General features: G+C 46.7%; 2 protein-coding genes across 6 annotated transcripts in view; one reads left to right on the top strand and one right to left on the bottom strand.

The window, feature by feature from the left end:
• SLC6A2 (solute carrier family 6 member 2) overlaps window positions 1–4,223 on the top strand; it is a 57,032-nt gene extending 52,809 nt beyond the window's left edge. For all 4 annotated transcript variants that reach the window (XM_060185528.1, XM_060185527.1, XM_060185526.1 and 1 more), the window contains one exon: window positions 591–4,223. In XM_060185528.1, coding sequence (XP_060041511.1) covers window positions 591–614 — 24 coding nt within the window. In that variant the 3' untranslated portion in view covers window positions 615–4,223. The remainder of the gene's footprint in view (window positions 1–590) is intronic.
• CES1 (carboxylesterase 1) overlaps window positions 1–14,673 on the bottom strand; it is a 561,489-nt gene that overhangs the window by 501,992 nt on the left and 44,824 nt on the right. Inside the window, exons 13-14 of one of the 2 annotated variants that reach the window (XM_060185531.1) lie at window positions 14,058–14,130; window positions 13,559–13,774 (exon numbers count right to left, since the gene is read on the bottom strand). In XM_060185531.1, the coding sequence (XP_060041514.1) occupies window positions 13,591–13,774; window positions 14,058–14,130 (257 nt within the window). In that variant the 3' untranslated portion in view covers window positions 13,559–13,590. Of the gene's footprint in view, window positions 1–13,387; window positions 13,775–14,057; window positions 14,131–14,673 lie in introns of those variants that run through there. The other variant, XM_016192378.2, reaches the window with a different exon arrangement.

Here is a 14,673-nt window from a genome sequence, read left to right as displayed (position 1 = left end):
TATCAGAGACGCATTGACTAAAATCCGACTCCTTTTGCCTTAAAAACACCTGGCAGAGGGGAGTCGGGTGGTAGCACAGCAGGTTAAGCGCACAGGGCACAAAGCACAAGGACCGGCATAAGGATGTTGGTTCGAGCCCCCAGCTCCTCACCTGCAGGGGCGTCGCTTCACAGGCAGTGAAGCAGGTCTGCAGGTGCCTGTCTCTCCCCCTTTCTGTCTTCCCCTCCTCTCTCCATTTCTCTCTGTCCTATCTAACAAAGATGACATCAATAACAACAATAATAACTACAACAATAAAAAACAAGGGCAACAAAAGGGGAAATAAATAAATATAAAAAAAACACCTGGGAGAGAAGTGACTAGGAGGGTCCTGCTGAGCCCCTGATTTGTCCTTCTATGTGATATTGGAAGGCTCCTTGGATCCTTTCCAGGCCTGCATGTTCTTTGAGGCCGTTGAGGGGAGAGGCTAAGTGAGGCTTTTGCTTTCTCTTAGCCTCCTGACTGGCCCTGGGTCCAAGGGGCTGCTGTCCTCCCTGGGTCCTGTCATGAAGGCCCTACATTTCTCTCTCTTTCTCTCTCCCTCTTTGCAGCTGCAGCACTGGTTGGCCATCTGAACCCATCCTGAGGAGCGTACCAGCGTCCAGGTCCAAGGCGTCTGCCTCTATGTGGCCCTGGACACCGTTCCGGGATTCCTCTCCCAGAAGATGTTCTTTTCATCCCCCATCCCCTCTTCCCAGTTACACATGATTCCATGATCTGGTTTTGATTCACCTTCTGTTCATCTGGCCCAGGGGCTGTGAGCTTGAACTGGAAAGGCTGGAAGGAGGAGAGAGGAGGAGAGGAGGGAGCAAGATACAGGATATCTGTTGAACCTCTTTTGTTTTGGGGAGAAAGTCTCGCCCAGTTTGGGAACCCACCCACCATGACACTCATGGTTCAGGAAGAATTCCACACACGGAAGGAATCCAAAGTCCACCCAGTCAGAAAGAGGATGGTTTGGGGCAGACACCAAAGAAACCAAAACACACACTCAGTGCCCAGCAGAATATGAGGGTGGGTACTCAGACCTTTCCTTCTCACTCACCTGTGTCTGAACATTAAGCAAGCATCTTGCGTTCACTCATCTCCCAAGGGAAGTGTGTGTGGAGAGGGGCGGGGGGGTGGGGATGTTGAGTGGAATGTTCACAGTAGGTTTTCACTCTGGTTGACCTGACAAGTTGTGAGTGGTCTGGGATATTCTGACTCTTGGTGGTCAGGTGGTCCAGAACCATGAGAATCAGAGGGGAAATTTGGATGAGCCACAACGATCAGACAGACAAAAAGACATGGTGTCTCTTTGTTGGGGAATCAGAGCCCAGCCCCTCACCTGTGACACTTGAGATCTCCTGGGCAGGAACCCGGCAAGGCCAGATGAGGGTGGCCAGCAGGGGGCTCTGTGCTACCACCACAGGTCAGGTGGATGTCCAAGGACAACTGGCACAATTAATTATTCATTGCTCATAGTCACCCACAAAGCTTGTCCCTGGGAGTCCAACACCTGTAGACCAGGAATGTTGTGTGAGAGGGATTTGGATTTGGAAGCTCTCTTTGTCTCTTTTCATGGATTAGAGGGCAGAGAGGAGCTGATCACTGAGTATCCCCACGTCTAAGCTGTGGGGTGACTATCCCAAGGTGATAGGTGGGGCTTCAGAGAATCGCTAGGACTTGGTATAAGTTTGTACATGGTGTCTGTCCTTTGGTGGTGGAAGCAGTGATTCCAGTTCGTTCAGAGGCATGGCCAAGTGGAGGCAGCTGCCTGGGGTTTTTTGCTTATGGTCTGAGTCTCTTACTCTGACACTGGAGTCTCTTACTGACACTGGGATGTCTTGTTGCAGAAACTTCAATGAGGGGAAAAAAGAAAAAAAAAAAAACACTTCCCTTACATCAGGAGTTTAGGGAGACACATACAGAAGGTGCTTTGGGTCAAAATGAGGTGCACTGAGTCCATCAGTCGATGGGGAATAGCTGGGAGCAGGGAAATGTTTGACTCTTGAGAGCCCCGAGTCAGAATTTATGTGTCATTCTTTAGAGAAAAGAAAGGCAATTCGGTGACTTTGGACACAGCCTGGCTGATGGCTGCCACAGACTGCTGTGGGGCTTGCTGAGGTGGGGCCTGCGTGTGTCCCTGGGGCTGGGGCCAGGAGAAGGAAGCCCAGGAGATGAGTGAGGGTCACTTGTTCCTGGTGGATTCCGACCCTGCAAATGATTTTTACATCTCCCCAGGAAGACTATTCCCTTCCTAGGAGCGATTGCTGTCACCCACGTCCACGCCCTCCACCCTCCCTCTTCTGTCTTTCTGTTTTCCAGGTGAGAAAACCAGAGTGTGGCATTTCACTCTTTCCTGCTTAAAGTGTCTCTGCTGCTTAGGGATCTGGTCAGACCCCTGAGTCAGCCCAGGGAACATCAAAATCCCCCCTTCCCAGCACACCTCCTTTCTCTCCAGCTGCCACTCAAAATAAATACAGATGCAGTCTATGTAGTGGCCAAGGGGGTCTTTCTTAGCAAAAGATCAATGCGCTGGAAACAAAAGGAACAAGGAAGGAGATCATTTGTTCTTATCTTACTGGTTTCCAGAGAGGAAGTAATTTATCTGCTCTGGGGTGAAATGAATCACTCTTTGGGTGTGGACAGCTAAGTCGACTAGGTGGAAATGTGATCACTCAGTCCGAGAAGCGTGGAGAGAGGTGATCAGAACAGGACACATTCTAGAGGGCACCTGCCATTTCCTCTGCCATCTGCATGTGGCTCTGAGGCCCCACAGATGGGTGGGAGCGGAGGTGCTAGCTGGCCCCACACCAAAACCATGCAGTGCTGCTGTCTTGTGGTGGCCTCTGGCTTCTGCACCTGGGGTGGAAAGTGGCAGGACCTAACTCAAGGTTCAGGGTCCCTGGGGTTGGGAGACCCAGAAAACTCTTAGAGGTCCTGGAGAAAACCTTGGGAGACCCGAGTTTGCCTTCCACCGGAGAGGGAGTCTGGGCTTGGCTTTACACTGCATTTGACTTCTTTTTTGTAGCCTTTTATTTGCTAATAGAGGTTGCCCGGGGGAAGGTCACCCCTGAGTACTGTATGTGACACTTTCGATGTTTCACCAGATTTTGTTTTACAGAGTTATTCTATCCCCTGACATGGAAACATCTGTTTCAGACCGTCCTGTTAACATGAACTCTATGTCTGGTTATTAGCATCTGCCTGTTAAGTCTGAATTCAAGATGCAAGTGTAACATAGGAGAAACATAGAAGCAGGAAGGTGGCCAGGGGTTCCCAACTCTGGCCAGATAAGCTGCTGGATCAGAGTCCCCTGAGCTGCCTTAGTCCTCAGAGGGGGTGTTCCTGCCCTGGGAGGCAGCTGGTGTCTTGCCACATGACCCACGTGGAAGCAGTAAGGTAAAACTGAAGCATTCTTACCCAAGAAGCCATTTCTTAATTAAGAAACACAAGGCATTCATTTTATTCTTTCTTTTGGTTTCATGCAATGGAGAAGGATAGAGAAGGCGTGTGGTGTGGTAGAAAGGGCACAGCATTTCAAGGTGCACAGACCTGGGTCTACAGCTGACGGGCTGAGTGTCCTGGCGAGAGTGTCTTGCCCTCTCTGAGCTCTCTAGTTCTTTATCTAGGAAAGCAACGGTTGGGTTAAATAATCAGGTTCTCATCTGGTCACATAGAATTCACAGTCATCACAGCAACGTTCTTAACGCTACGCAGGCACTGGAGGCTGTACACCTTTTACAGCAGGGCTTTCTGAAAACCTTAATAAAAACCCAGTTGTTAAGATTTCTAGCCACTGAAACCTGGACTCAGTGGTTCCCTGTCCTCAAATATATCTTCAACCAGTGTAAGAAACTCTAGAATATTCAGGTTTCTTTTTTTCTCTCGCAAATCCAACCTTTTTGTCTTGAAGATATCTAGGGTGCCCTGCCTCTGTGCACCCCAACATCCACAGCCCCCTGGAAATGCCGTACTATTGTGTGAGATCTGGCTGAAGTGGTTGGTCCCATGGTGTCTGCCCTTCTCCCTCTGTTCCTCCACTCCTGTGTAAATAAGGACTGTGGGATGGTGCCTCTCTGAGTCATACACTGCTCCAATGTCATGCTGGTTTCAATGTCTGGTGTGGATTTATTTTAAATGCTGTTCTCTTCATGGAAAAATCAGTGTACAGAGTAATAAAGGCTGTCTCCTGTGCCATGTATCCGCTAGTGGCGTTTTTCCTCCTGTCGTGACAGTAACATGTTGTGAATAATCTGTGACTGGTTTCCAGAGAGAAAACAGCTTCTGGTCTGAGTGGGCCCCCCTTTCACCCAAATAACTCCTTTAATAACTTAGAACAGGAGACTAGAAAATTGGCAATCCTACCCGTGGGATTGATACATCCTTTAAAAATATCTTTTATTTATTATTAATGAGAGCTACAGAACCAGAGCATCACTCTGGCAACTGTGATCCTGAGATTAAATTAGGGACCTCATGATTAAGAGTCCAATGCTTTATCCACTATATCACTTCCCAGGTCACAGCTCGTTATTTTAATTTAAATAGCAATAGACAACAAAGTGCTGGGGAGATAGCATAATGGTTCTGCAAAAAGACTTTTCATGCGTGAGGCTCCAAGGGTCAGGTTTAATTCCCAGCACCAGAGCAGAGCAGTGCTGTGGTGTCTCTCCCTCTCTCTTTCTCTCCATGCTTGTGTGTGTGCGCACATGTGTATGCGTCTTTCTTTGTGTGTCATTATCACATTTAAATAAACTAAATGAAACACTTTTAAAAAGAAAGTAGATGCTTGCCTGGCCTCTCAGGTCTCAGATTCAGTCCCCAGCACCATAAGCCTGAGCTGAGCAGTGCTTTGGTTTCTCTCTCTCTTTCTCTCTCTCTCCCTCTCCCCCTCTCCCCCTCTCTCTGTCTCTCTCTCTCTCTCTCTCTCTCTCTATTTTTCTCTCTCCCTCTTTCCTTTCTGCTTCTCTCTGTATCTCTGTCATTAAAATAAAATTAATTCAATTTAAAAAATAAAGTAGATGCTAAGCACCATCAGGTTCATTACGTAGTTTCTCTCACTCAGTAAACAAAACAAATATTTAAAAATAAAACCGGTGCCAGCAAGGCATCTGCTCCTGACCCAGGTTCAGTCATAACCCAGCTCCCACTGAACTGGGGGAAGTTTTGGCACCTGAAGACTTTTCCCCTCTTGTCTCTTTCTAGCTAAAGAAGTTGATCTGGAGTGATGAAGTCCCAGAAAAGACAATAAAATTAATTAAAATGAAGTCACTGAGGATTAGAATTTCTTCCAGCTGCCTATTTAGAGCTTGTGGTTCTCATGCTCATGGAAGGAAGAAAAAAAACATGGGTGGGGTTAGGAGAGGGGTCCACCTGCAGACATCTTGCCCACCTTTTATGCAGGAAGAGGAAAATAAAGACAAACAGCAGAGGCTGCTGAGTCCCTGCCAGTTTCCTCCAAAGAGATTTATTTTTTAGCACCACACTCCATCTGTCTGTATCTCATTGGCCAGATCCATGTAGCCTGGCAACCTCTAGCTATCAGGACTCTGTGGGGACCAAGAACTAAGAATTCACAACTAAGAATTCCTCGACTGCATAGAGTAAAGGGCATCTTGGAAAATGGGGAAGCTATTGGGAAGATGCTGATTCCTGTGGCTTCCTCACCCCGGACTGCGTCATCTACTGAAAACAAGGAAGCTTGTGGGAAGCACATGATCTGAGCAAAGGGAGACAGAGCTTCTCCGTCCTCCAGCTGAGATCAGTTACTCTCCTGGGCTCAAGCTATGAGAATGCCACTCTGCCAAGCACTTAGCAAGGAGAGAGCAGATTTCCAATGGCAGATGGTCACTGTGGACACTAGGTGGCACCAACACATACTTTTGTGGCCGGAGACTGAAGGAAGCCCACACCTAAGGAGAAGAACTCATAACTCCACTAGGGACATCACCAAGGGCTATACACAATAGGCAGCCTTTGGACTAAATTCTGAGGGAAATTACAAGCCATGAGAAAGAGCAGTCAGAGGTATGAAGCAGAGTCAGCATGCAAGGAGCTTTAGAGGTCTGCAGGATCCAAATGGAAAGTCCACAGGGAAAGAAAACTCAGGGGCCAGACAGTGGTACACTCAGTTAAGTGCATAAGGACCCAGTTTTGAGCCCCTGCTCCCCACCTACAGAGGGGACACTTCACAAGTGGTGAAACACGTGTTAATATTCCCCTCTCTATCTGCCCTTCCTCTCTCCATTTCTCTCTGTCCTATCAAATATAAAAAACTGGAAGCAAATGGCCACCAGGAGCAGTGGATTTGTAATGCCAGCCCTGAGCCCCAGAAATAACGCTGGAGGCAAAAAAAAAAACCTCCTGAATATGAGAGTAACAGTTGGTTTTTTGTTGTTGTTAGGGTATGGAGGTCTCCCCCCCCCAAAAAAAAAAAAAGTCCTGGGCAGCCACTGAAAAGATTTTGATTGAGAATGATGTGACCATGTGTTAGTGTTGCAGAATGAGCAATTGCTATATAACAATCCAACTCCCAAACTTAAAACAATGACCATGTATTTAACTCATCAATCTCACCACCTAAGAGGTGCGACTCATCAAAACCAAGTTCAGCTGCTCTTGATCAGGAACCTGTGTGTCTGCAGCTGTGTTTCCACTGAAGGCTGGGCCTTAACTAGCCTCACCTGGGATGGCTCCTTGCAAAACATGTCTCACCCCGCCCCCTGGTCAGCCAACCTAAACTCAGTCATTTAGACCCGAGAGACTAAATAGACAGGTATAAGGCATCATGAGACCTGTACTGAGAACAGGCACCCCACTGTATTGTATTCTATCAAGCTGAATCGAGCAGCCAAGCTAGATTCCCCCTGAGTGAAGCTGCAATATTAAAGGTGTGTATGTGGGGGAGGGAAAAATAATTGTGATCATTCAGACAAATACCTCTGACTCCTCAGAGTGGAAAACAGAGATAAAGGTCTTAGACCATCCAGGTGAGAGCATAGGATAGATCCTTTGGTGAGAGATATGCTGTGTGAGAGTTTTCTTACGTTTTCAGAGATGCTTATAACTGGATTTGTTTTGTGCTGGAGGCTGGGGAGGCCACCTGGGCTGAGAGATATTAAATCTCAGTTTGCAGGAGAAATAAGATTCGAGCATAGACCAAATCTTATTTAGGACTCTAGAGGCTACAAAGGACAAAAGACAAACTAAATGATGTCTCTGGATGTGCAGACTCAGGAATAGTGGTCATGATCTATTTGTAAACATTGTTAGGAATCTCAGCATGGATCTGCTGTCCTTACTCCTATGCCAAAACAGGTGAACCTATATGGACATTTTCCACAAGAGGACAGTAGAGAAATATAAAACAGCCACCTGTAGCCCAAATCCCCTGAACCTGGTGTGGCTATAGGGTCATTGTCAACAAAAGAGCAGCAGAGAAACTTAAAAAATTGCCTTTGGCAAGAGTGCCCTAAAGCAGACAGGGCTATGTGAAAACTGTCCGCAAGAGGGCAGCAGAGATGCACCAAGTAGACACCTTGGACAAGGTGCCCTGAAGCAACTATATAGACATTGTCCACAAGAGGGCAGCAGTAAGTGACAAACAGGTACTAGTGGCTAGAATGTCATACAACTGCAGTAGCTATATGCACATCGTCCACAAGAGGGCAGCAAGATGTGCCAAGCAGGTACCTTGGACCAGAATGCACTGAAGTAGGTAGTTATATGAGCAGTGTCCACAGAATGGCAGCAGAGAAGCACAAAATAGGTGCCATTGGCCAGAGTGCCCTGAAGCTGCTGTAGCTGTATGGACGTTGTCCACAATAAGAAAACAGAGAATCACTCAATAGGTATCACTGACCTGGATTGCAGCTGTGGCAATATGGACATTGTCCATAAGAGGGCAGCCGTCAGTGCCAAACAGGTACCATTGGCCAGAATGCCCTGGAGTTACTGTAGTTATATAGGCATTGTCCACAAGGGGACAGTAAAGACACAAATGACACCTTTAGAAAGAATCCCCTGAAGCAGATGGGGCTATACGAACATTGTCCACAATAGGGCAGCAGAAAAATATCAAACAAATATGTATAATTGGCTAGAATATCCTGAAACATGTGACTATAAGCACATTGTCAATAAGGGAGTGACAGAGCAGCATACAGTAGGTACTTTTGGCCCGAATTCTCTGAAGCAGGTGTGGCTACATGAACATTGTTCTCAAAAGGGCAGCAGAAAAGTTTCAAACAAGTGCTTTTGGCCAGCATGTCCTGAAACAGAAATGACTATATGTAAATTATCTAGAAGAGAGCAGCAGAAAGGCACTAAATAAGTGCCACTGGCCTGAATGCCTGAAGCAGGTGTGATTATATGGATATTAACCACTCGAGGGCAGAAGACAAGCATCAAGCAAGTGTCTTGGACCAGAATCCCCTGCAGCAGGTATGGCTCTATGAATATTGTCCACAAGAGGGCAGCAGAGTGTCATCAAATTGACATCTAAATACTCAGTGACTATGGCAATAATTCAACTGTTAAGGGGCAAGATTTGAACTTAAGGACTCAGGCTCTGGAACCTGATAGAACTCAGGCCCTGGAACTAGATAGCACCAGACAGAACCAGCTCTCTCATCTGGGGTGACTTCATGGGTGTCATACCTGTGACATTACCCACTGCCCCTAAACCCTCCAGACTCCATAGTTGTTCTAATGCTCTGCTGTTGCAGCACTGAAATTATTTTAAAATATATGTTGTATTCTGTTTATTTTATCATTAATGATTTAAAGAAGCCAAGGCACCACACATATGTAATTATTCCAGTATGCTTCTCCATTCAGATAGAGAGAAGGAGAGCAACGTGGAGACACATGCACCAGAGATATGTGCTGCAGCACCTCCCAAGTGGGGCCAGAAATCAAACTGGTCTGTGCATCTGGAAAAGCATATACCTTACTTGGTGAGCTGTCTTTCCTTTTCGTAAAATTCTTTATTATTTTTGTATTTATAAAATGGAGATATTGATAAGACCATAGGATAAGAGGGGTATAATTCCACACAATTCCCACCCCCCAGAACTCCCTATCCCATCTGTCCCACCCCCTTGAAAGCTCTCCTATTTTTTAACCCTCTGGGAGTATGGACTCAGGATCATTATGGAGTGCAGAAGGTGGAAGGTCTGGCTTCTGTAATTGCACCCCTGCTAAACATGGATGTTGGCAGGTTGATCCATCCTCCCAGTCTGTTTCTATCTTTCCCTAGTGGGGAAGGACTCTGGGAAGGCAGGATTCCAGAACACATTGGTGGGGTTATCTGCCCAAGGAAGTCAGGTTGGCATCATCTGGAACTTGGCGGCTAAAAAAGAGTTAAGATATAAAGCAGAACAAATTGTTGACTAATCATGAACCTAAAGACAAGAATATTGCAGGTGAAGATTTGGGGTCTCCATTTTGGAAAAAGCGAGTAGATCTATTAGGTATATTCCAAGGGTCCAGGACTTTACTAGTTTTTGCCTCAGTCTGACAGCTAACATGCAGGTGGATCCAAGGTGTTGTCTGAGGAGATGGTGTCAAAGTTGAAAAAAGAACTAGAAAGCTGGATCAGGGAGGAAAGTCACTCCCAAATATGGAGAAAGTATGTAAATATTGTTAACTGTAAACCCCATTGATTTGCTTTGGGGCCCATATTCAGCACAGGAACCTATGTAACCTCTGCATCCCTGTAGGTCTGAACTTGCATTCTTTGGTCATGACTAGGAACATTCCAGGCTGCACTAATTTCAGGACCCATCTTCCTTGGGTGGTAGAATATGTTGTCCAACCTCCTTTCAGAGAATGGAACATTCCAACCTCCTTTCAGAGAATGATCCACATTGAGGGCAAGGTACTACAGGGGCCCACAAAGGAGTCCGTTGTAATGTTGCTGATGCAGATGATCAGTGCCCATGGAGAGAGGGATCTGTTAGAGGTCTAGGCTCATAATGTCTGTGTGGGAGTCCCAGGACTGCCTGTCTAGGGCCCCCAATGATGGGATGGTCTGGTAGTGACCAAAGAGTCATCGTTAAAGTGTGCCAGTCTCTTGCCCTTATCCAGCATTTGTAGTCCTTATTTTGTCTGACAAGGTTAGCTTTGGAGTGATTGAGGGAAGTGGAATAGTGAAGTAGGTGAAGAGGGTGTAAATGGCTGAGACCTGCCTGACCTTCCCTCTCAGTAGAGAACAGAACCTGCAGAGGAAGCCAGGAGTCAGGAGAGGGTAGAGTGGGATGGGACAAAGCACTGAGCACAAGCCTGGATCAAGCAGGGCGATGACTGAGGCTGTGGCAGCAGAGGCAGGGGAGGCCCAGGTGGCCGTGAAGGCAGCTACCACCATCAGAGTATTGACAAAATGACCCAGTTGTTGTGACTTCATTAGGAGTTTCCTAAATGTATCCCTCACCACCTCCCCAACACCACCACCATGACCTGGCCAATGAACTGCTTCCCTCCATGTTTCTTGAATATATTTTTTCCATCTCTGGGGCTTCATAGCTCTGGTCTGGCTTTTTTGGATAGATAGAGAAAGACGAAAAACAGAAGGAAAGAAAGAAAAAGATGCCACAGGACTAAAGCTTTATCCAGTGAGATGGGGACTGGTCTCAAACCTGGGTCACACACATGACAAAGAAGGCTCAGTGTCCAGGAATGCTATTTTTGTCAGTATAATTTCTGTGATCTCTTATTTTAAAGATATTTATTGATTTATTTTGCTTCCAGAGTTTTTGCTGGGGCTCAGTGCTGACACTACAAATCCACTGCTCCTGGTAGCTACCCCAGTTTTTTCCTTCTATTTTTTTTTATTCAATATAACAGAGAGAAACTACGAGATGAAGGGGGAGAGAGAGAGGGAGAAAGATAGACACCTGTAGACCTGCTTTACCACTTGTGAAGCATCCCTCCCCCCACACAGGTGGAGAGCACAGGCTCAAACCCGGATCCTGGCTCTTAAGCACTAGGTACTCCACAGCACACAGGGTGCACCACTGCCCAGCCTCAGGATTTTTTTTTTTTTTACTTAGAGTAAGAACCAGAGCATCACTCTGGCATATGCTATGCCAGGGACTGAATCTGAATCTCATGGTTTTAGGTCCAATGCTTTAGTTACTACTCCACCTCCTGGGTTGCCCACGTTCTGTATTCTTACCATAAATCTCTGATCACTGAAGACATTCTTGGTGCATTTACATTTACTTTGCAATTTCTATCAATTCAACAGACAGCTCTCACTCACTTGCTCATGTACTTAGGGGTGCCTGCCTGAGAGAATTCTGTTCACATATTCAGGGTCCTAACCACACAGCCACTGCCTTCAGAGGAAGGGTCCTTGCCCTAGAGTTTGTTCACAGAGTGTCCACGCTCCAGACAGCGCCACAGGCTTCTACCATGCTACATGTGAGGGTCTTCTTGCTGAACTGACCCCTTTGTCAATGTGTACTGCCCGCTTACACGATGTGTCCGACTCCATCATCTGACCCAACACAGACACCCCAACTTCCCCTTGATCAGATCCGTATGATGTACATTCCTTTCTTCTAGCTTCTTAGATTTAAAACATAATTATATCAAAGTATCAATTATAAATATAGAATATACAAGTGACCTGATTTCACTACGCAGTTCAATATCTTTTTTAGCATTTCTACTTTGCTTTTCGCATTTGATATGAGTCTCTAGAGTAGGGGAGGTGTCCTCCCAAACCATAGAGGTGAAGAACTGGCAATGAACTCCAACTCCATCAGTACCTGGAGAGAGAAGAGAAAAAAAGGAAAGACATTTGGGGGTAGCAATGGGTGTAGGTGTAGGTGTGACTTGGAAAGGAACAGAGGATGGGACCATAGGGAAAAGAAAAGGGGCAAATAGATACAAATATAGACAGATAGTTGTAGAAATAATAGTCAACCCATATCTGCAACCTGGGGAGAACTACTATAGCTTACAATGGAGGGACTGGGAATACTGAACGCTGGTGGTAGGATCAGTGAAGAATTATATCCCTGTTATCTTATAGTTTTAAAAATTATCATCTTTATTTGTTGGATAGAGACAGCTAGAAATTGAGAGGGGAGTGGGGGAGAGAAAGAGAGACACCTGCAGCCCTGCTTTACTGCTTGTGAAGCTTTCTCCCTGCATGTAGGGACTGGGGGTTCAAACCTGGGTCCCTGTGTACTGTAATGTGTGCACTTAACCGACCAGGTATGCCACCATCCAACCTCTTATCTTATAATATTGTAAATCAACATTGCATCACTAATAAAATTAAAATAAAAAAGAACTGACAATGAATTAAATGAGTCTCTCCAGCCAGCATAAGTAAGCAGACAATTTATTAAGCAAATAGTCTAATGAAACAATCAAGTTATTAAGTAAGCAAGCAACCATGTGACCTACATTTCCCAGACTTGAGGAACAGGACTTGGAAACAGTAATGGGAGGCCCCTTGCACAGTTCTGGGGGTTGCATTTATAGTTCTCCCTTCATCCCCGCCCCCATCCCTCCCTCTTGTCTCTTCTCCTTGACCAAAGAATGTGCCAGTTTGTTAATCTTGGTTCCATTTCTTCGTCTCAGCATCCTGGTGTGTATGTGGTCTCCTGGCACGGAAGTCCTGAGTTTTGGTGGCTGATATAACTCCTGGACTTATTGGAGTGAAACCCCTGTTCTGGTCCTAACAGTAGGGTGACCGGTCCCCTCCCCCATGTCAGCCAGTATCCATACCATCTCTCCTCAGAGTGCCTGTCTTCCCAGAGATTTCCCAGGTGATAGTCCATATTGCAGCAGCAGCAGCAGTTTGATTTAAGAAACATTCTGAGTTTGAGGAGAATCTGGCTTTGCCCTACTGTCAGTGTGCTGGTGACACTTCCTAGAGCTGAAGCCCAAAATCACCTCTGAGCTTCTGCAATAAACAGGTTTGGTGTGAGCCACACACGGTGGATCTAAGGTCATGACTGCTTGGACAGAAGAGGTCCAGGTGCAGAAAAGGCTCAGGTGTGTTGGAAGAGATGGTGTCAGGGAAGGTCCTGGGAGGGGACGGTGTACATTGAGGAAGGAACTGTAGACCCGTGGAAGTGTCAGTGAAGGCCACACTACAGAGTCACAGGGTCCCCACTTTATGTGCCTAGACCGCCTCTGTGGATACTAGGAGCCCCACCTGGGAGAGGGAGCTGTTCACTGCCATCCCCAATAATGTGATGGGAAGCTGTGGGCCCAAGCATGTGCAACTGAGCCAGTGTCCCCCCCAGCAGCCTCCAGGACACCTGCCTGCACTTGGTGCCCAGTCTTTCTATCCTTCTCTCTGGGAAGAGGGTTTATCTCTAGTTCAAGACACAGATACTGATTTGGTCTCCAAAGGAGGATTTATTCCCATATTTGAGGGTACAGAATCTGCTCCTTTTGTCTCTGCTCTCCTTCACCAGATAATTCCCTAGCCACCACAATCAAATGCTTCTTAGGCCTCTAAATATCGTTTGTGTCAATAGAACGACCCCAAGCCGCCTCCTCCCCACGCCCCCCAACCACCAGGCCTGGTGGGCTTCCTGTTCACAGTTCAACATGTTCTCTGTGGGGTGGCCTCTCTGCTGTCTCTCTGGATATGAGTTCATTCCAGAAAGCCACTTCCTTGTCTTTTAACTTCTGGGCTGCCTGGGTGGTAGCACCAATCTTCAGGTACCCTTCCTTCTGGTCATATGCGGGCCAGTGGGGCAAGTCATCTCCATTGGGGTTTCTGGGAAAAGAAGTGGATACAAGTCACAGGGTAGTCCCAATAACCCTCTGAAGTTTGTAGAGACTCCACACCACCTCCAGCTCCATCTTTGCTAAGAGTCTCACCTGCCTGGAGTGACAGAAAGAAGAACTTTCTCCCCAACCTGTCCATTTTAGAGTGCTCTCACGTCAGAGGCCACAGAAGTAGAAGCCTGACCATTTGGAGTGATATGAGGCACTGCTATCTTCCAAGAGCTGTGCCTGGCCCCCAACCACCCCTACTCCATCTTTGCCACTGGGCTCACCCATTCCGAGCAAAATTGGCCCAAAATTTCATCACCATCTTGCTGAGCTTGAGTTCCTCTTCAGAGGCCCCACCTATAGGGATAAGGAAGAAAAGGCATTACTCCTCCAAGTGAGGCCCCCAGGCCAGTAGCTGTAGCCTCACTTTGGTCTTTCTCTGTGTGTCTCTCAAATTAAAATAAAAAAAAATGTTAAAGAAAGAGAAGGAGAGGGAGCGGACTCTGCTTAAGGGCTAGAATGTCACCTCTCACTCTCACTCATGAGAGCACATCAGAATGTGAGTGTGAAAATAGAATTCCCCTTGACCTTGAATCAGGGTTGATGTGTGCTGACCAACCTAACCACATATCTAAAACATCTAGAAATGGAGTAACAGAGTCCTTACTCCAGACTTGCTGAGTCAGTACCTGCATCCTAAGATCTAAGATCTGGGGTAATTTGGGTACACTTAAAGCTTTGGGGGGGGGTATCAGATCTAGGATCCAACCAGGGGATGCAATCAGTCCTTGGTTTTGTGCCAAACAGTTACCCTCCACTCCACTTTAAGGAACTACACCGTGGGATTGCCTTCTGACAAGCAGTTACCCTCCACTCCACTTTAAGGAACTACACTGTGGG

Source organism: Erinaceus europaeus, chromosome 2 (genome assembly GCF_950295315.1).
Source record: "Erinaceus europaeus chromosome 2, mEriEur2.1, whole genome shotgun sequence".
Taxonomy (NCBI): Eukaryota; Metazoa; Chordata; class Mammalia; order Eulipotyphla; family Erinaceidae; genus Erinaceus; species Erinaceus europaeus.
This window is presented reverse-complemented; position numbering and strand designations above follow the sequence as displayed.